General features: G+C 41.8%; 3 protein-coding genes across 3 annotated transcripts; all 3 read left to right on the forward strand.

Moving 5' to 3' along the window:
• The first annotated feature begins 665 nt into the window (after nt 1–665).
• On the forward strand, nt 666–1,928 carry LOC143523631 (trace amine-associated receptor 1-like). The gene is made up of 3 exons (XM_077018190.1): nt 666–700; nt 1,034–1,461; nt 1,495–1,928. Exons 1-3 carry the CDS (start codon nt 666–668, stop codon nt 1,926–1,928), a joined length of 897 nt encoding a protein of 298 aa, XP_076874305.1.
• Nucleotides 1,929–11,862: 9,934 nt separating this feature from the next.
• Nucleotides 11,863–17,825, forward strand: LOC143523632 (trace amine-associated receptor 1-like). The gene is made up of 3 exons (XM_077018191.1): nt 11,863–12,412; nt 12,446–12,823; nt 17,740–17,825. Exons 1-3 carry the CDS (start codon nt 11,863–11,865, stop codon nt 17,823–17,825), a joined length of 1,014 nt encoding a protein of 337 aa, XP_076874306.1.
• Nucleotides 17,826–23,092: 5,267 nt separating this feature from the next.
• LOC143523633 (trace amine-associated receptor 1-like) lies at nt 23,093–24,317 on the forward strand. The gene is made up of 3 exons (XM_077018192.1): nt 23,093–23,104; nt 23,376–23,850; nt 23,884–24,317. Exons 1-3 carry the CDS (start codon nt 23,093–23,095, stop codon nt 24,315–24,317), a joined length of 921 nt encoding a protein of 306 aa, XP_076874307.1.
• The last annotated feature ends 779 nt before the right edge of the window (nt 24,318–25,096 follow it).

Below are 25,096 nucleotides of genomic sequence, written 5' to 3' on the forward strand. Positions count from 1 at the left end.
GACCTGAAAGGCCCTTTATAAATTGAACATGCATTCATTATATTGAATGGGATTTAAGTAGTAAAGATATTTAAGTAGTTAAGTAGTAAAGTAACTAGCTAGCAACATTTTAAGAGCTTTATTAAGTCCCCCAACTAGCAATTTAGATAGATACTAAGTTGTGTTAAAGCCTTAGTTTTTGGTTAGTTCTTAGTTTCAGTCTAAATACCTATAGCTAGCTACATTTAACCCCTTTGTGGAGAAGCGCTCCCCTACTTTGACGTCAAATCACGTATTAAACATTGACGGAATTCAAAACAAACTGGATAAATAATTTTTTTTTTTTCTCATCTACATGCATACTGTCTACAAGCAGCCGTTCGCGAGAAATCTGGCTTGTTGATTCTTGTTGTAAACACATGGACCACGTGGGTCTCTTTAAATGTCCATTTAGGAAGCATGTTCATGACGTAAGATGCCCCACATATTTATTTGATAAATTTGGTACATTAGAGAATGAATGACACTTTTCTGAAAGCAGAAAGAAGATGTAAGTAGTAAATGTAAATTGATTCACTGTTTCTTATTGTCAGGTGGAATATCATGTGATGTGATGACCATGGGGTGGTAGTAGAAAGGCGTTCCTGCTGCAAGCCTGTGGGTGTATAAATGAAAGCAGCTCTATAATGAGTGCTGGCACTGGCCTGGTGTGCAGGCAGTGGTAAGTCTGGACATGAAAGACATGACTGATATATTTCATTAAAAAGGATATGTATGGTTTGTATGGACAAGTGATGGTTTAAAAACAATCATTAGAAGTAGTCTTTCATGTTATCACTGTCTAGAATAGTTGTTGTTACAGTAGTTGTAGTAATTACTGATAATAAATATTGTTGGTGTTATATTCCTCTACAGATAAAGGACAGACAGTGATGGATATGAAACAAAACTGGAGCAGAGGAAACATTTCTCTTTGTTATGAACATCATCCTAACTCTTGTCAAAAGATTATTTATCCACTGCCTCTAAGAGCTGTGACATACATTATTCTTAGCATTGTTATAGTTCTTACATTAGTTGGAAATCTTTTTGTCATTATAGCCATTATTCATTTCAAGCAGCTCCACACCCCAACTAACTACTTCACACTCTCTCTGGCTGTAGCTGACCTGCTTGTAGGAGGGATTGTGATGCCTCCCAATATGTTACGATCTGTGGAGACCTGCTGGTATTTGGGGACTATATTCTGTAAAATACACAGCACCCTTGATACTGTACTGTGTACTACCTCTATTTTCAATCTAGCATTTATTTCCATTGAACGCTATTATGCAGTATGTCATCCGCTGCTGTACCACAGCATCATAACTCCTCCTGCTACGCTACTCATGATTATTGTTTGTTGGAGCTATTCTACTGCAGTAGGAATTATAATTATGAATCTAAGTGCTTTGGGAATTGAACATTTCAGTGATGTTTTATGTGAGGGGGGGTGTACAGCAGATCTAGGTCCAGTGACATCATTGATAATATCTTTTTTTTCTTTTTACATCCCTTCTGTTATCATGGTGAGCATATATATGAAAATATATCTTGTTGCACAAAGACAGTCACGTTTGGTCCACAATGCTGTCTCTCATCTAAACACATCCAGAAGGCAGCCAACTGTTAGTAAGGCAGAGAGAAAAGCCACCAAAACTCTGGCCATTGTTATGGGGGGGTTTCTTGCATTTTGGACACCTTGTTTTATTTACAGCACAGTTCTGACATTTTCTGTTTATGATGGTCCACCACAGCTGGTGGAAATTGTTAGTTGGATTGCTTATTCAAATTCAGCATGTAATCCTGTTGTGTATGCCTTCTTCTACAGCTGGTTTAGAAAGGCCCTCAAATGTATTTTATTAGGTGAAATTTGTAGAAAATGTTCTTCAAGAACAAAGCTGTGTTAAGATTAGAATAATGCACAATCTGTTTTTTCTCCGACATGATTTCCTTAACAATATGGCATGTATAAAGATTCTGATTTACACTATGATCTCACATCAACACATTAATGAATTCATGAATAATTCCTCAAATATAAGGTTGTGTTCCGATTACAATAAGGCATCAACTATACATAAATCACATAATAAATATGCATTACAGTGCTGCATGCAGCATCTTAAACTGTGCCTTGAAATATTTTGCTTAAAATACGAATAGTAGTCAAAATAGTAGGGGTGTATTCAACTAAGGATTTTCATAGTCGAATCTGATTCGTCAGCCTTTCCCTTTAGTCGACTAATAGTCGAATCAGGTTTATTTTTATTTTTTTTATTTAGAGCACCTTAAACGGGATCCAGTTCTCATTCAGGACTTTTTTCCTCTTCAAAGTAAAAACCTAAAACACTCAGATAAATGAATAAACACGGTAGGTTGACTTTATTCAGCTTTTATTTATTTACTTATTTCGAGACAAACCGCGACGAGACGCGACGACGACCAAAACGACAAACGGCTGAACTGTTTTTTTTCGCCTTACGCGTTTTAAATGGTATGCTATCTTGGTTGTTGTCATGCGAAATGAAAGACGTTGATGACATAAGTTGCACTTTACTTTGTTTGATTCATCGTTATCTTTTTCAAAATACTTTTGTAGTTTTTTTGTAGCCATTATAATCTCGGCAGATGCTGCGTATTCTGTAGCGTGTTCAGCTCCGCTCGTTTGGATTGTGCAACTGCAGGGTGTGATTTATGAATGTGTAGTAAGGAAGATGCCTATTGTTAATGGGCAAACATCATTTTTAAATATTAACAGAAATTAGGATAATTTTATTTGACAAAAGGCTATATATAACGAAAACAAAGACATTTCATGTAACAACTAAAGCTTAGCTGCATCCTTGGGCACCCCCATGCAGTTAGAATGGTACATTCGACTATGACGTTCATAGTCGACTAGGGGGTATAGTCGACTATAGTCGAATCAGCGACTATTGCAGGTCACCCCTACAAAATAGTATGTTGTTTGCTGAGTTTATTAGAAACACCTACCTTGGCCCTCACTTACAGGTCACTTTATTTGTTATATATATCCTATATGTACATTTGATTGCATTACATTCAAACTAATCTGATAACTATAATGCATCATTAAAAATTAAACAACATAATGACCTAAGTTTGTTTTTTCTTTCTTTTTTTCTTACATGGAATATGTGGAGGAGATGATGTTTGTCCATTCGTCACTCAATGTATTAGAATAACCTATATCTACAGGATGCTTTAATAGGTTTATATTAAAGCATTTTATAATTGTACATTTAGACAACAGTAGTAGTTTATTTATTTTTAGTAGTAGTAATAAAAATAAATAAATGGCATTAATATTACAATGGTAGAGAGTTTTTACATGTAAGTGTTCACACTGTTTTGAGTATCCGGCCAGCAGCAGTCCTGTGGTCAGACACTTACAGAAGCAGCAGACAATGACTTTATAACTATTATAAATTCATCACTCCCTCAACCCTTGCTGATACTATTGGCGCATTTCCACTAGGGCCTGCTTGGCGCGGTACGGTTCGATACGGATCGATTCGCAACGGAACGGTACGGTCGCGTTGTGTTTCCATTACATTGGTGGACCACCACAATGTGGGTGGAGTCGCTGTTGGCGCACGGGTTGTAGTGTCGTGACATCATTTGTATGCGACCACAACACCGGTCGATGCCCCTTAACACATACCATTATTGTATCTTATTTATCTGTATCTTCATTAATGTATGTGGTTGCTCTAATTATTGATAATAATTTGGTATTACTCAAACAGGCTGAACACATCCTGCATAAAAACCATCAGTCATACAATCAAATGAAATCAAATTTTATTATGAAATATAGATATTTAAAGTACAACATATGTAAATAATATAGTTAAAAAAAGTGCAAAAAGCAAATTACCTAAAAATAATGTATAGCTTTATATGAAACATTTTCCACCAACTCCGCTCGCCTCGTCAGTGGAAGGGGAATCTTGAACGTAAAAAATAACAAATATTAAACACAAGCATTCCCGTGAAAGCAACAACAATATAACGTAACTGCACAAAATGTGTAGCACGTCATCGCTGCTCATGCTTTGTTTATTGCTACAGCTAACTAGCAACTAGCAAGGCTAAGAGCTAGCTATTGTACAGTAGTGACTGTGGTGGTAACATTAACTACAAACACAGCTCTAAATTCCTGCGTTTACAATAGATGCGTTCATATTACGTTCATATTACATCTTTTACGAGCCTAGTAAAACTGAAATCACAATACACTCACCATTTTCCGTGGCCTCCAGCACGGACATTGCCGTGTCCAGCACGTTCTCTCTTCCGTTACTGGCTGGCCGGTGACCGTATATGTATGGAAGAAAAATAGTTCCATCGGATTTTGAATTCGTATTTGAAGCACTGAATTTGTTTGCCCTTGAATTTGAAGCTCTGAATTTTTTTTGCACTGAAATTATGCATCTGAATTTTGTTGCCTTTGAATTTAATGCTTATTAAAATACAATGAAAAAAAATTCGAGCGTTAAAAAATTCAAAAGATTTTTTTTCAAGTTGCTCGAATTCGATTGGTCAAATTTGGCTCACAAAATACGCGTGCAAAATTTCGCGTGCTAAAATACGAGTTCAAAGATATTCAGAGTAAACATCCGGGACACAAAGGATGAGCAATCGATTCAAGACTCCAATCGAACCAAATCCAACCAATCACGCTCCACTGGTCACGGCGCTGTTTGAAGCCACAGGCGGAGAGAGAAAGTGAGTTATGTCGGCGCACGGGATCGGCTCCTCTTCGGTGAGTGTATTTACTCCTTTATTTGTCTATTGTGGTGTTTATGATTCAGTAAGATACAGTAAACGACGTGTTGCACATCAGAGGTTTGCGCTGGACTGATCTTTTTTTTAACTCGCTATGTAGTCAACATAGCTGCGTATGTGTGTGTCCGTCAGTCCACACTGTGCTTTATGATATTATATTTATCATAAAATCATTACATTCGTTTATTATTTCCTTACCAGTCGAGTAGTTTACAACTGTTTTAAACTCTCCGTGGGGTAATGGTTAGTGACGAGAGCTTCGGACAAAACGGGCCTGGGTTCGACACCCGCGACTGACGAGTGATTTGTTATAATTAATATTTTTTATTCATTTATATATATACTGGACCGGCGCCAGGACATATACAGTGGGGGTGGCGGCGTGTGACGATTGTTAAGCGGGCAAGGGGGCGGTAGCAATAGTAAAATAAATGGGTCTTATTATTTAAATTGAGGGGGCGGGACACCTCGCCTGAGGGGGCGATGCCCTTTTTTGAAGTGGAAGTTTCAGAACTTGAGTGCAAGTTGTTTTGTTTTTTTAATACAAGGTATTTCAGTTTGATCATATTCCAGGATTGAAAGGTTGTGGTGAGATCTATGGGTAGCTGTAACAAGCATCTACTATGATGTTCTCCATTACCTTGAAGGAGAGGGCTCAGCATTTCCAACATCACACACATCTTCTGTTGCCACTACGTGTTCCTACCACGCCTGCAGGAAGACCTAGATACTTTTTGTAGTGGTTGGGACAATCATCCAATAAGAACAGAGAGCCACATGACCCCTAATCAACTGTGGGTGCTGGGTCATTCACATCACCCAATTCCTGCAGCAGATAGCACAGAGGTACATGCAAGTGTAATATGATTTTAACAAATAGTGTGGTTTATGTATAAAGTTTGGAAGTGGCTATTTTATCCACATAAGTGTATACAACTTATTTGTAGGGAATGGAGATTCCCAATATTGAGTGGGACAACACTGGACTTCCCATTGATGACCACTCAAATATCATTGTCCCTCACACAGAATGCCCACTGACAGATGAACAGATGACAGCTTTGAGAGATGCAGTTAACCCAGGAGCTGCATCCCAGTCCTCTGGCTGTGATCTTTACATTTCTGCTGTCCAGTTTTGTGAGAATTTCCTGTCTATTTGAAACAACTGGTCTGAGAATTGGAATAAAATAACATCTTTACAAAGTTAAGACCATATGAATGAAAAATTAATGGCAAATTTTGTCATCAGTTTTAGTTTGAGTAATAAAAAAAACAATAAAAAACTGAGATGCAGCTTCATTAATTTTTTTAATTATTTACAGAGTAGGAGACATTGCAGTAAATGGATACAATCAAAAGTTGTTTGATTGCCCAATTTTGTTATTCTGATGTTTGACATAAAGGTAAAAATTATACACCACAGAAAATAAAACTAATTAAAACTCATGCTTGACTCACTTTCATTTTATTAAGAGTTGAAGTTTTCAAAAATGAGTTAGTCAAATTCCCTTCTGCCTCTTTTGGAAAAAGCAAGGCCACTGTCAAGTCGTCGAGTGAGCACTGTCCACATTGGGGATTCTTTAATCCCTCGTCTAATGCCCGGTTCACACTACACGACTTTTCAGTCGCCAGGTTTTTGTGCCGTTCGCACTACACTGGTTGTGCTGTAATCGCGAGTCTGTCAGTTGTTGTGGCTTTCACACTACATGACTGATCGGCGACGCGGGCTCACGAATTACACGACTGGGGAACTGGGGAATCGCCGACTCATCTGGCTGCCGTCCAAAAACACGAGAACACGAAAACGAAACTCTCGCCAGAACCAGCAACACCACATAGAAGAAAAAAACAATGTACATGTACTCCACATTTTCGTTATTATTATTATTTTTTACCGTTTAAACACTCCATAGTCCCAAGTTGCCAGAATTATTTCATCTCTCCGTTGCAGTGAACATAGATATAATCAATCGCACTATTTCTCCAGTGCTGTCACAATAACTTAAACACAGTGTTGTAGTAAAGTTGTAAGAAAGGTGAGGAGTTTGTGTGTTTACTGGGTTACTGTTTTGAAAGCATTCTTGAAAGTTTTTTACATTCTTCAGAGATATCTTCAGCGGTGCCGCGGTTCTCTCTCCGCGTTCCCATTGGCTGTAGCTAGACGCTGCTGCCGACTCTCAGTCGCCGACTGGGCTAGATATTAAACATGCTAGATATCTGCCGGTCGTCTGCGACGAGTCGGCGACGGCTCGGCGAGCGTCTTTCAGCAGTTCACACGAGTGATCGCCGATTTGCCTCCGACCACAGTTTCTGTCGCCGATCAGTCGGCGACTGAAAAACCAGCCTAAAATCGTGTAGTGTGAACCGGGCATTAACTGCTTGATCTGTCTTGTGACACGTCCAACTACCTGTTTAGAGTAATAAACAGAAGAGAAAATGAAAAAATAAATTCCTTATCCAAAAGTAAACTCGGAGAGAAAGATTTTATACATATAATAATAATTTTAAAAAACAAATCGCTCGTCAGGCCCGTTTTGTCCGAAGCTCTCGTCACTAACCATTACCCCACGGAGACAGTTGAAAACAGCTGTAAACTACTCGACTGGTAAGGAAGTAATAAACGAATGTAATGATTTTATGATAAATATAATATCATAAAGCACAGTGTGGACTGACGGACACACACATACGCAGCTACGTTGACTACATAGCGAGTTCAGAGCGAGTTAAAAAAAGATCAGTCCAGCGCAAACCTCTGATGTGCAACACGTCGTTTACTGTATCTTACTGAATCTTAAAAACACCACAATAGACAAAGGAGTAAATACACTCACCGAAGAGGAGCCGATCCCGTGCGCCGACATAACTCACTTTCTCTCTCCGCCTGTGGCTTCAAACAGCGCCGTGACCAGTGGAGCGTGATTGGTTGGATTTGGTTCGATTGGAGTCTTGAATCGATTGCTCATCCTTTGTGTCCCGGATGTTTACTCTGAATATCTTTGAACTCGTATTTTAGCACGCGAAATTTTGCACGCGTATTTTGTGAGCCAAATTTGACCAATCGAATTCGAGCAACTTGAAAAAAAATCTTTTGAATTTTTTAACGCTCGAATTTTTTTTCATTGTATTTTAATAAGCATTAAATTCAAATACCTCGGCGTTTGACCAGGGAACAGACTTCGCTCCTTGGGTTTTAAAAATGGCTGAGGAGTCCATAGCGGAGGAGTCACTCCTGTCGCAACCTGCGACGACACTCCCTGGCCAATCAGTGTCATGCTGTTCCTCCACGTCACAGAACTGTACCGCTTCGGAACGGTTAGAACCTCGAGCGAGTACGAAAATTGTTGACGTTGTTGAGGCCGTATACTCCAACGCTAGGAATCTAGCACTAGGAGCCTGGAGCGGTTATTTTCTGCATTAGCGCTAGATTCGGCAAAGTTCACATCGCGCCAGAACAACTGAACAACACACACTTATAATAATTTAATGCCTCCCCTCATAAAATTCCAGACATTTTAAGACATTTTTAGGCCTTGAATATGGAAAACTAAATTTGACATTTTAAGACTTTTTAAGGACCCGCGGGTACCCTGCTTTATGTCCTCCCTTCCTCAGCAGGACTGTCTTTGTTCTTTGTCCTTGGCAGTAGCGAACTGTGACCATTAAACCTGGGCCCGCTACACCCCCCCCCCGAAATTTATTTTCCTCTCCTAATAAACTGAACTAAAGAATAAAGAAAAAACCGAAACGACAGTATAGCTTTAGAAACGCATGTAGTGCGTTCAAATGACATTTGTACTAGATAATTTGTTAAGCAAAATAAGTTTCCAAACAAAATAAGATTTCACAGCTCTGTGGTTCTCGCAAGCGGAATATGTAAATGAGGACGTCAAAGGGCCGAATCGAAACTAGCTAGCGGCGGTAGGCTAACGACAGCTAGCGTTGCCACAGCGGGCAGAAATTATCATACAGTTAAACCCGCCCACTAAGAGGGTATATATGATTGGTCAATTTTACTGTCATTTTAAACTGGTATTGCGCTGAATTATAACTACCAGGCCCTCTGTAAATGAACAGCGGGCATCACAGTCCTGATATGGGGAGAGACAGGCTCACAGGCTTCCACTTAACCCCTCACCCTCCAACACAGATTGAATAGACACGGTTGAATATTTTATTTGCTTATATTTTTGTAGTTGTTTAGATGTCAATTGTAAAACTGTAAGTAGATAAAATAAAATTGGATAATTATATATATAATGTTTTAAGAATATTTTAGGCCTTCTGAGAGGGCGTAGAGGGCCCTGACGGTTCCCCACTGGTCCTTGGACACAATTACTGTATGTTAATCTATGGGGTGCAGTTTAATAAAAATAACTTTTCTTTAGGACGGTGCAGAATGGACAGTGGTATTTATTGCAACATGTAGTGTACTGCACAACTGAAAGTGTCTGTCATTTTTTCAAAACCGTGATATGCATCTATAGATGGATGGAAAAATATAAATAGCATTATTACTGAAGTTTTTCAGTGAACTGGTTAATGAGGATCATGGCTGTTACATGAACACCCTACTGAATAACAATCCCCTCGAAGTGTCCATACGGTACCGAACAGCACAACCATGACAAATTATAAGTAACTATAGCAAACACTAATTAATTTAACAATTTATGTCCAATATGAAGAACACAACATACATAAGTATTTAATACATCTGTATTCTGTTTAGCTAACCGCTCATCTTCTAACATCAGTTTTTAACGTCACTTACTGTACTTAGACACCTAGATTAGATAAACTTAACAGTGGTTGTTTGTGCAAACACCAATAGTCAGATTTTGTATAATCACCAAAGGAAACTAGTTACTAGCATTAGCAAGATGCAGGGTGATGGGTGGCTCTTGGGCGCATGGGGCGCTGGGGCCTTGCTGCTGGCCCGTGATGGGGGGGAGGCCATCCTGGGGGGAGACTCTTCTTCCTCTGGTTCCCCTGGGCCTGCGCTCCGTGGTTGGGAGGGTGCTTTCCGGGGTCTCCCTCTCCCAGCGGATGGGGCGGGCATGCGGGGGTCACTGGGAAGTTCGGCCCTGGGACTCCACTGCTCCTGGAGGGGCCACGGGTGGGCGGGATTCCCTGGTCTTTCTCTGCCTGCCTCTGGCCTCTGAAGGAATGTTGTTGCAGCTTTCTACCCTTGCTATTAAATGCATTTCATGCATTTATCCTCTGTTGCACTTACATAAACAAACACATTCACACATACACCTACATCACAGTCATTTGTGTAGTTTTTCTCAAATGCACTTAGGTACACTTTCTGCTCTTCTTTCAGGAGCAGTTGGTGAACCATTGCAGTGGTCATTTGTCCTGTGTTCTTTCTGCCCTTCTGTATTTTCCCTTTTTACTTTCTCTCCCTCTCTTTTCTCTCCTCTCCTGTATGGTCCACCTAACCCCAATTATTTTCATCACTATTGCACTGTATTATACTGAATTGTTGTCACTTGATCCTTACATAAAAACAAAGCATGCAGAATATAAGCATGCAGGTTTAAAGTTTTGCTATTTACATTACATGATTCATGCAGCTCATTTGAGACTACGCGTGTACTTGTACCAGGAAGCCATTCTTCTCTCACTTACTCTCTTAGAGCGCAATGCAGGTTGATCACTGTTTGTCAGATATGGTAAAGTATCGATAAACGCAGTTATGGTAGCAGATTTTATAATTAGCAATAATACAGGATTTATACTCACTGGGGGCACATTCTAAACAAGGAATACACACAGATTATGATAGACTAAAGTCCACCGTAAAAGGTGCTCTGAATACTTCCTGCTTCAAGAGTTAATTTTGTTTTTTTTTGTTTTGTTTTGCCAATAAATGTAACTTGCCTGGCCAGAACAACTCTCATCTCGTCAAATAGCATTATGTACTGTAAATGTGATGTAATATCAACGTACTCACAAACTGGAAAAAGAACCAGCTAGATTCATATATTGCCAAAAAATTCCCTGAAAAGTATTCACTCTGCTGCCCATTTGCTAGCCTAAACCACAATTTGTGTATACATTAATAGAAGCAGGTTATTTCAACAATAAGGAAATTTGTTGCTTATGCATATTATGACTTACACTGTGCAAGTCATTATATTATTTACGTTTTACACACATTAAAAATGTTGCACCAATTTCCATCACTGGTTGTAGTTATGTGGGGTAAGTTAAGTAAAAGTAGTAACCCTTTGGAAATACTGCATAATGGTATCTGAAAAACAGTATCATGTAATATGTTGGACTCCATCACTAGGTCTTGTCAGGATTTAAACTATTGATAATTTTGTGTTATGTGCTCTGCTTATAAATAAAAGAGAGCAATAGATAATTTTGAAGAACAGTGATTGCACTGGCTAAATAAGTTATATGAGCTCTAGATGCTGTGAGACATTCCCCTGCAGAAATTATTTACTGGGATCGAGAGTGACACTTTTTTAAGGTCTGAAAGCAGAAAGATAATCTAAGTGGTAAACATATTACGACTCACTGCTTGGTAATTGTGATATTATCATGTGACCAGCACAGAGGAGTGATTTAGTAGGAAGGTGTTCCTGCTGTAAGACTGTGGCTCTATAAATTATATCGGCTCTCATCAGTGCTGGCACTGTCCTGGTAGGCAGATACAGGTAAGTCTGGACATGAAAGACATTATGACTGAAAACATAAAAGGGACATGTAAATGCTGGCTGCTCTTTTTTTAAACTAAAAATTTATATCTCATGTTACCATCTTGTGTTACTGCTTTAATCCATACTTGGAGTCTTTATTGAGTCTTTATTGATAAAAGCATTACATGTTGATGTCATTCCTCTTCAGATAAGACATGAAAAGGACTGTGTATAAATAATGGCTGCTCCTTATAAAAATATTCTGATTTGTTAGTAGTATTTCATGTTACCACTGCCTTTAATAGTTTCTTTATTGATAAATAATATTATATGTTGATGTCATTCCTCTTCAGATAAAGGAAAGAGCGAGATGGACATGAAACAAAACTGGACTACGGGAAACATTTCTCTTTGTTATGAACATCATCCTAACTCTTGTCAAAAGATAATTTATCCACTCACTGTAAGAGCTGTGGTTTACTGTATCATTAGTGTTGTTGTACTTCTTACATTAGTTGGAAATCTTCTTGTCATTATAGCCATCATTCATTTCAAGCAGCTCCACACTCCAACTAACTACTTCACTCTCTCTCTGGCTGTAGCTGATCTGCTTGTAGGAGGATTAGTGATGCCTCCCAGTATGATACGCACTGTGGAGACCTGCTGGTATTTGGGCACTGTATTCTGTAAAATATATAGCAGCCTTGATGCTGTATTGTGTGCTACCTCTGTTTTAAATCTAGCATTTATCTCCATTGAACGCTATTATGCAGTATGTCATCCGCTGCTGTACCACAGCATAATAACTCCTCCTGCTACGCTTTTCATGATTATTGTTTGTTGGAGCTATTCTGCTGCAGTAGGAATTATAGTTACGAACCTAAGTGCTGTGGGTATTGAACATTTCAGTGATGTTTTATGTGAGGGGGGGTGTACATCAGTTCTAGGTCCAGTGACATCATTGATAATATCTTTTTTTTCTTTTTACATCCCTTCTGTTATCATGGTGAGCATATATATGAAAATATATCTTGTTGCACAAAGACAGTCACGTTTGGTCCACAATGCTGTCTCTCATCTAAACACATCCAGAAGGCAGCCCACTGTTAGTAAGGCAGAGAGAAAAGCCACCAAAACACTGGCCATTGTTATGGGGGGGTTTGTTGCATTTTGGACACCTTGTTTTATTTACAGCACAGTTCTGACATTTTCTGTTTATAATGGTCCACCACAGCTGGGGGAAATTGTTAGTTGGATTGCTTATTCAAATTCAGCATGTAATCCTGTTGTGTATGCCTTCTTCTACAGCTGGTTTAGAAAGGCCCTCAAATGTATTTTATTAGGTGAAATTTGTAGAAAATGTTCTTCAAGAACAAAGCTGTGTTAAGATTGGAATAATGCACAATCTGTTTTTTCTCCAACATGATTTCCTTAACAATATGGCATGTATAAAGATTCTGATTTACACTATGAGCTCACATCAACACATTCATGAATTCATGAATAATTCCTCAAAAATAAGGTTGTGTTCTGATTACAATAAGGCATCAACTACATAAATCACATAATAAATATGTCCAGTACAGTGCTGCATGCAGCATCTTAAATTGTGCCTTGAATTATTTTGCTTAAAATACGAATAGTAGTCAAAATAGTATGTTGTTTGCTGAGTTTATTAGAAACACCTACCTTGGCCCTCACTTACAGGTCACTTTATTTGTTATATATATCCTATATGTACATTTGATTGCATTACATTCAAACTAATCTGATAACTATAATGCATCATTAAAAATTAAACAACATAATGACCTAAGTTTGTTTTTTCTTTCTTTTTTTCTTACATGGAATATGTGGAGGAGATGATGTTTGTCCATTCATTACTCAATGTATTAGAATAACCTATATCTACAGGATGCTTTATTAGGTTTATATTAAAGCATTTTATAATTGTACATTTAGACAACAGTAGTAGTTTATTTATTTTTAGTAGTAGTAATAAAAATAAATAAATGGCATTAATATTACAATGGTAGAGAGTTTTTACATGTCAGTGTTAACACTGTTTTGAATATCCAGCCAGCAGCAGTCCTGTGGTCAGACACTTACAGAAGCAGCAGACATTGACTTTATAACTATTATAAATTTATCACTCCCTCAACCCTTGCTGATACTATATTGTCCTCCCTTCCTCAGCAGGCCCGCTACACCCCCCCCCCCCCCCCCCCCCCCCGAAATATTTTTTTTTCCTCTCCTAATAAACTGCACTAAAGAATAAAGAAAAAACCGAGACGACAGTATAGCTTTAGAAACGCACGTAGTGCGTTCAAATAACATTTGTACTAGATAACTTGTTAAGCAAAATAAGTTTCCAAACAAAATAAGATTTCACAGCTCCGTGGTTCTCGCAAGCGGAATATGTAAATAAGGACGTCAAAGGGCCGAATCGAAACTAGCTAGCGGCGGTAGGCTAACGACAGCTAGCGTCGCCACAGCGGGCGGAAATTATCATACAGTTAAGCCTGCCCACTAAGAGGGAATATATAATTGGTCAATTTTACTGTCATTTGAAACTGGTATTGCAACAGCGGGCATCACAGTCCTGATAGGGGGAGAGACAGGCTCACAGGCTTCCACTTAACCCCTCACCCTCCAACACAGATTGAATAGACACGGTTGAATATTTTATTTGCTTATATTTTTGTAGTTGTTTAGATGTCAATTGTAAAACTGTAAGTAGATAAAATAAAATTGGATAATTATATATATAATGTTTTAAGAATATTTTAGGCCTTCTGAGAGGGCGTAGAGGGCCCTGACGGTTCCCCACTGGTCCTTGGACACAATTACTGTATTGTTAATCTATGGGGTGCAGTTTAAGACTTTTATTTTGATGAAGTACGGTTTGGGGTTTATTTTGGTGATGATATCACCAGCTCTCTCTGATAGTTCAGGAAGTACATTTCCAGCATATGGGGAGAGAGTCTCATGGTGTCTGCATGTTAAAATCGATTGCCATCTGTTACATCTCTTGCCTTTCAGATGTGCTGTCGGTATGTTAGTTCAGCAACATAATATCAACTCATATTTTGTTTATATTTGCTAGTCGACATGTACTATGATGATGCAATTCCAGCTCTTAGTGTCTCAGATAATGTCATATAGCAACTTGTTGATATGCTATTGTATTTTTTGTAGTTTTACCCTACTTCCATTCTACCATTAAACCAGAAGAATTGGAATCCTCTTCGGCGTGGTGATTGGGAGAGCTGTTGTTTGTCTGCTAACTTGTGCAGGGCATACAAGTGTGGCAGAACAATTACCAATACTTTCCTCTCCTTCTATCTCTTTGTCAATTAATCTTCTGTGCCCTTCCCCCCAGTTTACAAGATCTGTCCCATCCACCCACTGACTAACGGAATGGGTGGCCCCCACACATGTTCGCCTCACCAAATCTGGCCCTCACTGCAAAAAGTTTGGACACCCTTGCTGTATTGGTAATTACTAATTAGTAATTAACCAATACAAGTATTGGTAATTGACTAAGAGCTTGCTCTAACCCAACACCTAGATCACCCTAGATTGATGTGGATGGTGGTTTTCTTGCATCTGGAAGTGTAGATGGGCCCCAACACTGCCCCAATGAACCGATTGGTTTTGACTGAGTGACCCAAGCAAAGTCTTGACACCAAAAGTTATTTTCAGATCAATTTATATAGAATAAAAGTGAGTACAAAATAGCCAAAGTATACGTGGTACAAACACTCCAGTGCACTGGTGCTAGTTGCCTAGAACTCTACCTAACGCAAGTGGATCTCAGCAGCGTCCGAGCAAAAAGTCCCCCGTGCTCGGGGATGTCCTCCCTTTCATACTCTTTCTCTCTATATTTTGGTAACTCTCCCACCTTCGCTGCTTTCCCTCGAAACCAGGGCCGGCGCCACGGGGGGGCGAATGGGGGCGTTGCCCCCTCAGGCGAGGTGTCCCGCCCCCTCAATGTAAAAAATAAGACCCATTTATTTTACAACAATTGCTACATGGTGCCCCCTCGGCCGCTCGACAATCGTTACACGCACCGCCCCCCCCCCCCCTCAACAACTTACGTTCGCCACCCCCCCCCGCTCAACAACTTACGTTCGCCCCCCCCCCGAAATTTTCTGACGCCCCCTCACTGTATATGTTCTGGCGCCGGCCCTGCTTGAAACCCACCTGCTCCTCTCTAATTGCCTGCCTGCTTATCTAAAAACTGCTTACCTTCCATCTTGCACTAAGTGAGCTCATCCTCACGGAGTTGCATCTAATCCAACTCCTCCTACGTGTCCCTTACGTTTTCCAACCAGGAAAAATAAATCCAATAAATTCACCCTTAAGACTTTTACCGTTTAAAGATCAAAATGTTCTTTAAATGTTATTTAAATAACACAATACACGTTTTTTTTTTAGTTTACAAGAAAACGTAAAAGTGGACAGGAATAATGATCTGTGATTGCCAACATAATAAAGTCCAGTACATTTCTTAAATATGTACTATTTCATTTTTTTTTACCTTTAATAAAAATAACTTTTCGTTAGGACGGTACACTTCAGGTGTGCAGAATGGATAGTGGTATTTACTGCAAAACATGTAGTGCACTGCACAACTGAAAGCGTCTGTCATTTTTTCTAAACTGTGATATGCATCTATAGATGGATGGAAAAATATAAATAGCATTATATTAGTTGTTGTGAAGTTTTTCAGTGAACTGGTTAATGAGGATCATGGCTGTTACATGCACACACTACTGAATAACAATCCCCCTCGAAGTGTCCATACGGTACCGAACAGCACAACCATGACAAATTATAAGTAACTACAGCAAACACTAATTAATTTAACAGTTTATGTCCAATATGAAGAACACAACATACATAAGTATTTAGTACATCTGTATTCTGTTTAGCTAACCGCTCATCTTCTAACATCAGTTTTTACCGTCACTTACTGTACTTAGACACCTAGAGTAGATAAACTTAACAGTGGTTGTTTGTGCAAACACCAATAGTCAGATTTTGTATAATCACCAAAGGAAACTAGTTACTAGCACTAGCAAGATGCAGGTTGATGGGTGGCTCTCTGGCGCATGGGGCGCTGGGGACTTGCTGCTGGCCCGTGATGGGGGGGAGGCCATCCTGGGGGGAGGCTCTTCTTCCTCTGGTTCCCCTGGGCCTGCGCTCCGTGGTTGGGAGGGTGCTGTCCGGGGTCTCCCTCTCCCAGCGGATGGGGCGGGCATGCGGGGGTCACTGGAAAGTTCGGCCCTGGGACTCCACTGCTCCTGGAGGGGCCACGGGTGGGCGGGATTCCCTGGTCTTTCTCTGCCTGCCTCTGGCCTCTGAAATAATGTTGTTGCCCAGTACTCTGCTTAATTCCTTACAGAGATACAGGTTGATCACTGTTTGTCAGATCCGGTATAGTTTCGATGAACGCAATTATGGTAGCAGATTTTATAATTAGCAATAATACAAGATTATTACTCACTGGGGGCACATTCTAAACAAGGAATACACACAGATTATGATAGACTAAAGTCCACCGTAAAAGGTGCTCTGAATACTTCCTGCTTCAAGAGGTAATTTTGTTATTTTCTTTTCAGCTAGCAGGGGTCACTAGACTGCCAATAAATTTAACTTGCCTGGCCAGAACAACTCTCATCACGTCAAATAGCATTATGTACTGTAAATGTGATGTAATATGAAAGTACTCACAAACTGGAAATAAGAACCAGCTAGTTTCATATATTGCAAAAAAATTCCCTGAAAAGTAATTCACTCTGCTGCCCATTTGCTAGCCTAAACCACAATTTGTGTATACATTAATAAAAGCAGGTTATTTCAACAATAAGGGAATTTGTTGCTTATGCATATTATGACTTACACTGTGCAAGGCATTATATTAATTAAGTTTTACACACATTAAAAATGTTGCACCTATTTCCATCACTGGTTGTAGTTATGTGGGGTAGGTTAAGTAAAAGCAGTAACAAAACACCCTTTGGAAATACTGCATAACGGTATCTGAAAAACAGCATCATTGACAGGAATGTCACCTGATTGCCCCTGCTCAGCTGTTCCCCATCACCACGCCCACATTCCACACACACTTAAACCCTTCCGCTCCACCTGCCAGATGCGAAGTATTGCCAACCATGTTGCATACCAAGCGTTACTCCCTGTTACCGTTTACCCTGTGTACCGACCTCTGCCTGTTTCCTAGACTTCGTCTCCTGCGTAACCCTCGGATACCTCACGGACTCTGCCTACCCGTCACGACCTCGGACCGACCTGACTACCGCCACGTAGCTACGAGAGTTTCTCGTCACACCACCATTGTTTACTCGCACGCTACCACTGTGCCTGTGTATTTAAATAAAAGCCTCGAGCTTTTGCACCAGGATCCCTCTCCGTGTCTTTCAATCGTTACAAAATACTTCGCCTCTAACATGGATCCTGCGAAAGTCCGCACACGTCTGGTACACCAGGAAGCTACCATCGCTGCCATGTCTGAGGACATCCTACAGCTCACCGAGACGTCTCGTCATCAGGAGACCACCATCCGAGCTCTCTCTGAGTCCATACTGCAAGCCACTACGCACAACCAGAACGCGGATTCGGCCTTACCTTTGCCCATGGTGACTGCCATGTTGCCTTCAGGTATTCCAGTCGCTGTTCCTGAGCGATACGACGGACCCCGGAACGTTGCCGCAACTTCTTAATGCAGTGCTCACTGTATTTCATGTATCATCCTGCCCAGTTCCAAACCGAACGCCAAAAGGTTGACTTCATCCTGACTTTTCTCACCGGGGAGGCTGGCGCCTGGGGCACTGCCCTCTGGGATAGTGGGGATCCCTCCTTAGCGTTAGAAAGCCAGTTCTCGTCGCTACTTAAGTCTGTGTTCGATCATCCCGCTGCCGGGCGTGATATCGGCACCCAATTGTTCGAGATCCAACAAGGGAGATGCAGTGCTGCTGAGTACGCTCGGGAGTTCCGCACGATAGCCGCAGGGAGTGGTTGGGGGGACTCTGCCCTTAAGACCGTCTTTCGCCGTGGGCTGCGGTCCGATCTTCAAGTGGAGCTAGCCTGTCGGAGCGACAACCTGTCACTCACGGACTTTATTCAAGCGGCGGTAAACGTAGATAAGGTGTTGACTACGTACTGTCCTGCTTCTGAGATGTCCCGCCGGTCTGCTCCCCCTGCGCAGTCATCCCGTTCCCTAGACAGGCGTCCCACGCGGCCATCCCATTCCAAAGGGGAGACTCTATCTCGAGACATAATGCGTACACCTTTACTTTCTGTGAGTAACAAGTCACAGCTCAACCTACCTATACAACTCACCTGGGGTGGTATCACTCGTGATTACTCCGCATTAGTAGACTCTGGCGCTGGGGGTGACTTCCTAGACGCTGAATTAGCCGCATCACTGCACATCCCCACAGAATCAGTGTACCCCCCTCTTAGAGTAAACGCTGTAAACAGCCAACCCATAGGTGACGGAATGGTTAAACTACGTACCAAACCCCTGGGTCTTCGAGTAGGGTTATCCCACTCTGAATTAAGGCAATTCTACCTAGTGTCCTCACCTCGAGATCCTATCATACTGGGTTTCCCCTGGCTGACAGAACACGATCCGATACTCTCATGGAAGTACAGGGAGTTAGTAGGATGGCGAACGCATTGTCTGGAAAACTGTGTGCACTTACCCATACGGTCCTCGACTGTCGAAAGCCCTGAAACGCCCTTGTCCGAAGCGATTCCGACACAGTACCTGGATTTTAAGGACGTGTTCAACAAGGACCGTGCTAGCCTGCTCCCTCCACACAGGTCCTGTGACTGTGCTATTGACTTTCTCCCTGGGGCAGCTTTACCGAAGAGGTCTAAGCCGTATCCCCTCTCCCGTCCAGAGGATGCAGCCATGGAGTCGTACGTCAGCGAAGCTCTCCAGAAAGGGTTCATCCGTCCATCAACATCTCCTGTTGCGTCCGGATTCTTCTTCGTTGAAAAGAAAGGAGGAGGTCTACGCCCATGCATCGATTACCGAGCCTTAAACGCCGTCACCTCCAAGTTTGCTTACCCGCTGCCGTTCATCTCCGCCTCACAGGAGCGCTTGATGGGAGCCACGATATTCACCAAACTAGATCTGAGGAGTGCGTACAACCTGATCCGCATTCGGGAGGGTGACGAGTGGAAGACAGCCTTTGTGACTGCGCGCGGCCACTACGAGTACCTGGTAATGCTGTATGGATTATCCAACAGCCCTTCAGTGTTTCAAGCTTTCAAGGACTAGATCTTCCGTGATATGATAGATCAGTTTGTGTTCGTTTACATAGATGACATCCTGGTATATTCCCCTTCTGTCACTGAACATGTTCAGCACGTCGCGGCCGTCTTGCAGCGCTTGCGGGAGAACGGACTGTACGTCAAGGCGGAGAAGTGTGAATTCCACGTTTCCACGGTTTCCTTCCTCGGATGCACCCTCTCCCCTGGCTGTATTAGTATGGATGCTGACAAGGTAGATGCCGTGGTAAACTGGCCAAAACCCCGTTCCGTGAAAGACCTACAACGGTTTTTGGGGTTTGCTAATTTCTGTCGCCGGTTTATTCGGGGTTTCGGGTCAGTTGCTGCTCCCCTCACCGATCTTCTGAAAGGAGGCAAGAAATGCCGGTTCTCATGGTCCTATAAAGAGGAACAAGCATTTAACTCGTTAAAGACAGCGTTCACCAGTGCCCCCATATTACACCTCCCAGATCCACAACTACCCTTCATAGTGGAGGTTGACGCGTCAGAGGTGGGTGTGGGAGCGGTATTATCACAAAAACAGGGAAATCCTCCGAAATTGTATCCCTGTGCCTACTTCTCAAAGAAACTAAAGCCTGCGGAAATGAACTATGATGTAGGGGATCGAGAACTCCTGGCCATGAAACTCGCTCTAGAGCAGTGGCGTCACTGGCTGGAGGGTGCAGAACTGCCCTTCGTAGTTTACACTGACCATAAAAACTTGGAGTACATTAAATCCGGCCGACGTCTGAATCCACGACAAGCACGGTGGGCGTTGTTCTTTTCCCGCTTCTGGTTTACAGTTTGCTTCAGACCCGGCTCCAAGAACACCAAGGCGGATGCCCTATCACGGATATACGAAAAATCGCCTAGCGAAAAGGTACCTGAACGTATCCTGAAGGACTCCTGTTTCCTCAATCTCATCCGTTGGGACTTACAAGACGACTTAGACAAAGCACTGCGTGCGGATCCGGGCCCTGAGGATGTTCCTGAAGGAAAACAGTACGTCCCTGTGTCCATGAGAGGACAGCTCCTTCAACTCGCTCACGACTTGCCCAGTACGGGTCATCCTGGCATCACAAAATCACGCACGTATGCGCAAAATCACGCACCCCCCGTACACTACCCACTGGTAAACTCCTCCCATTAAATGTTCCCCGCCGACCATGGTCTCATCTCGCGGTGGATTTCGTTACTGACCTGCCCGTTTCGGGAGGTAACACTGTCATTTTCGTTATAGTAGACAGGTTTTCAAAGATGTGTCTGCTGATTCCTCGCCCTAAACTACCCACGGCCATGGAGACAGCCGCAGACATCTTCCACTATGTCTTTCGTATCTACGGACTACCAGAAGACATTGTGTCGGATCGAGGAGTACAGTTTACTTAGCGTGTCTGGACCCAGTTCTGTAAGGCACTCGGAGTCACGGTCAGCCTTACCTCGGGATATCACCCCCAGTCTAACGGTGAGGTTGAGAGTTACAATCAGAAATTGGGTCGATTCTTACGTCAATAGTGCATGTCACGGAGGGATTGGCACAAATATCTCCCCTGGGCTGAATATGCACGCAACTCTATAATTCACTCCTCTACGAAAATCACTCCCTTCCAGTGTGTGTATGGCTACCAGCCCCCGTTCTTCCCATGGGACGAAACTCCCTCTGACGTCCCGACCCTGGACGACTGGCTAAAGAACAGTGCCCGCACCTGGGAGCTCGCGCACGTACAGTTGCGGCGTGCTCTCCATACACGTCGTATGAACGCTGACCGTCGTCCTCTCCCGGCTCTGATATATCACCCAGGTCAGCGTGTATGGCTCTCGACAAGAAACCTCAACCTGCGTTTACCCTGCCGCAAGCTCAGCCCCCGTTACATCGGACCGTTCAAAATCCTTAGGAGGGTCAATGCTGTTACATACAGACTACTCCTGCCCCCGCAGTATCGCATTCACCCTACGTTCCATGTGTCTCTCCTTAAGCCTGTTCACTACAGCCCCATGTCTGTCTCCACTGTGTCGGACCATCCCCCGGAGCCTCTGGATGTTGATGGTCGTCCGGCGTACCTCGTACGGGAGCTGCTGGAGTCCCGACGTCGTCGTGGGGGTCTCCAGTACCTTGTCGATTGGGAGGGCTTTGGTCCGGAAGAAAGAGCCTGGGTGCATGCGCGGGATGTTCTCTGTCCCTCGCTCATCTCGGACTTCCACGCTGCCCATCCACATTTCCCTGCCCCCAGGGGGCGTGGCCGTCCGCCTTCTCGTCGTGGAGCGTCTAGAGACGCTCCGTTGAGGAGGGGTAATGTCAGGAATGTCACCTGATTGCCCCTGCTCAGCTGTTCCCCATCACCACGCCCACATTCCACACACACTTAAACCCTTCCGCTCCACCTGCCAGACGCGAAGTATTGCCAACCATGTTGCATACCAAGCGTTACTCCCTGTTACCGTTTACCCTGTGTACCGACCTCTGCCTGTTTCCTAGACTTCGTCTCCTGCGTAACCCTCGGATACCTCACGGACTCTGCCTACCCGTCACGACCTCGGACCGACCTGACTACCGCCACGTAGCTACGAGAGTTTCTCGTCACACCACCATTGTTTACTCGCACACTACCACTGTGCCTGTGTATTTAAATTAAAGCCTCGAGCTTTCGCACCAGGATCCCTCTCCGTGTCTTTCAATCGTTACAATCATGTAATATGTTGTACTCCATCACTAGGTCTTGTCAGGATTTAAACTATTGATAATTTTGTGTTATGTGCTCTGCTTTTGTTATATAATTATTAGTGCTGTCAATTCCAGGTGCCGTGATTAAAAGTCCTCACCAGGATTTTGCTCAGGCTTTCTGGATTGTGTTGATTCCCCTAATTTTACCTGGATTGCTAATTAGAAAATCTAGCAAGCTTGAGGAAAATCCTGGTGAGGACTTTTAATCGCGGCACCTGGAATTGACAGCTAATAATAATATACAAATAAATAAATATATAAATAAAAGAGAGCAATAGATAATTTTGAAGAGCAGTGATTGCACTGGCTAAATAAGTTATATGAGCTCTAGATGCTGTGAGACATTCCCCTGCAGAAATTATTTACTGGGATCGAGAGTGACACGTTCTTAAGGTCTGAAAGCAGAAAGATAATCTAAGTGGTAAACATATTACGACTCACTGCTTGGTAATTGTGATATTATCATGTGACCAGCACAGAGGAGTGATTTAGTAAGAAGGTGTTCCTGCTGTAGGACTGTGGCTCTATAAATTAAATCAGCTCTCATCAGCGCTGGCACTGTCCTGGTAGGCAGATGCAGATACAGGTAAGTCTGGACATGAAAGACATTATGACTGAAAACATAAAAGGGACGTGTAAATGCTGGCTGCTCTTTTTTTAAACTAAAAATTTGTATCTGATGTTACCATCTTGTGTTGCTCCTTTAATCCATACTTGGAGTCTTTATTGATAAAAGCATTACATGTTGATGTCATTCCTCTTCAGATAAAGGAAAGAGCGAGATGGACATGAAACAAAACTGGACCATGGGAAACATTTCTCTTTGTTATGAACATCATCCTAACTCTTGTCAAAAGATAATTTATCCACTCACTGTAAGAGCTGTGGTTTACTGTATCATTAGTGTTGTTGTACTTCTTACATTAGTTGGAAATCTTCTTGTCATTATAGCCATTATTCATTTCAAGCAGCTCCACACCCCAACTAACTACTTCACTCTCTCTCTGGCTGTAGCTGACCTGCTTGTAGGAGGGATTGTAATGCCTCCCAATATGTTACGCACTGTGGAGACCTGCTGGTATTTGGGGACTATATTCTGTAAAATACACAGCACCCTTGATGCTGTATTGTGTACTACCTCTATTTTCAATCTAGCATTTATCTCCATTGAACGCTATTATGCAGTATGTCATCCGCTGCTGTACCACAGCATCATAACTCCTCCTGCTACGCTACTCATGATTATTGTTTGTTGGAGCTATTCTGCTGCAGTAGGAATTATAATTATGAACCTAAGCGCTTTGGGAATTGAACATTTCAGTGATGTTTTATGTGAGGGGGGGTGTGCAACAGTTCTAGGTCCAGTGACATCATTGATAATATCTTTTTTTTCTTTTTACATCCCTTCTGTTATCATGGTGAGCATATATATGAAAATATATCTTGTTGCACAAAGACAGTCACGTTTGGTCCACAATGCTGTCTCTCATTTAAACGTATCCAGACATCAGCACACCATTAGTAAGACAGAGAGAAAAGCCACTAAAACACTGGCTGTTGTTATGGGGGGGTTTCTTACCTTTTGGGCACCTTTTTGTATCTACACTACAACTGTGACATTTTCTGGATACAGTGGTCCACCTCAGCTGATGGAAATAGTTAGTTGGATTGGTTATTCAAATTCAGCATGTAATCCAATGGTTTATGCTTACTTCTACAGCTGGTTTAGAAAGGCCCTTAAAGTTATTATATTAGGCAAAATTTGGAGAAAATATTCCTCAAGAATAAAGCTGAGTTGAAATTAGAATAATGCATGAGTATTTGTTTCTGAAAACATTCTTAATCAATACAGCATGTAAACAGAACAGAACTCTCAACTCTTACAGTCCTTTTCCTCTGCATACATGTGTGTGTAATGGGCGATGTGAGGCAGGATGCAGAGACAGGATACAGGAGAATGTGTAATTTATTGAAGTATATTAACGCAACGTATCGCTGGCATTGAACACAGAACACGTATTGTACTCATAAAGATGGACACGGGACAAGACTAACTAAAGTTCTACAATATTGCATGAATCAAATAAGGAGAAAGATAATGAATATTGCCAGGACATTGCTGCACACATTGTTTTAAACATTGTCCTGAAATGTTTTGCTTACAAATATGAGATGAATACAGTGGGTAATAATAGCAGACTCAGTGCTAAATGTATTAGAAATATCCACCACATCCCTATACTCACCTTCTCCTGCATAAGTTAACCATAAATCAACCATTTTTCTTATAGGGAATTTGTGCAGGATCTGACAATTGCACTCACTGTATTTTTAGTTTTGTAATAAAAACAAATTATAATTGTACATTTAGACAGATTATATCCTGCCTGTGAGCCTATGATTTGACATCCACAATGTGTCAGTTTGTAAACACAGTGTCACAGATGACTAGGTAAGATTTAGGAAGAAGAATTCTGAGGGTAATAAAGTTTTTCTCAGGTTTTAAGTTTTTAACCTGAGTTTTTCTCAGGTTTTAAGATCAATTTTCACATTGTGTTGAGTGGTTCTAACATCCAAT

Source organism: Brachyhypopomus gauderio, chromosome 9, assembly GCF_052324685.1.
Source record: "Brachyhypopomus gauderio isolate BG-103 chromosome 9, BGAUD_0.2, whole genome shotgun sequence".
In the NCBI taxonomy this organism is placed as follows: Eukaryota; Metazoa; Chordata; class Actinopteri; order Gymnotiformes; family Hypopomidae; genus Brachyhypopomus; species Brachyhypopomus gauderio.

Coding starts and splice junctions, on each gene's coding strand:
- LOC143523633 (XM_077018192.1), top strand. Junction 23,851..23,883: donor ACATTTCAGTGATGTTTTAT/GTGAGGGGGGGT, acceptor TTCTAGGTCCAG/TGACATCATTGATAATATCT.
- LOC143523632 (XM_077018191.1), top strand. CDS start 11,863: ATGGACATGAAACAAAACTGGACTACGGGAAACATTTCTCTTTGTTAT. Junction 12,413..12,445: donor ACATTTCAGTGATGTTTTAT/GTGAGGGGGGGT, acceptor TTCTAGGTCCAG/TGACATCATTGATAATATCT. Junction 12,824..17,739: donor GTTTAGAAAGGCCCTCAAAT/GTATTTTATTAG, acceptor CCTGTTTCCTAG/ACTTCGTCTCCTGCGTAACC.
- LOC143523631 (XM_077018190.1), top strand. CDS start 666: ATGAGTGCTGGCACTGGCCTGGTGTGCAGGCAGTG. Junction 701..1,033: donor GGCCTGGTGTGCAGGCAGTG/GTAAGTCTGGAC, acceptor CATTATTCTTAG/CATTGTTATAGTTCTTACAT. Junction 1,462..1,494: donor ACATTTCAGTGATGTTTTAT/GTGAGGGGGGGT, acceptor ATCTAGGTCCAG/TGACATCATTGATAATATCT.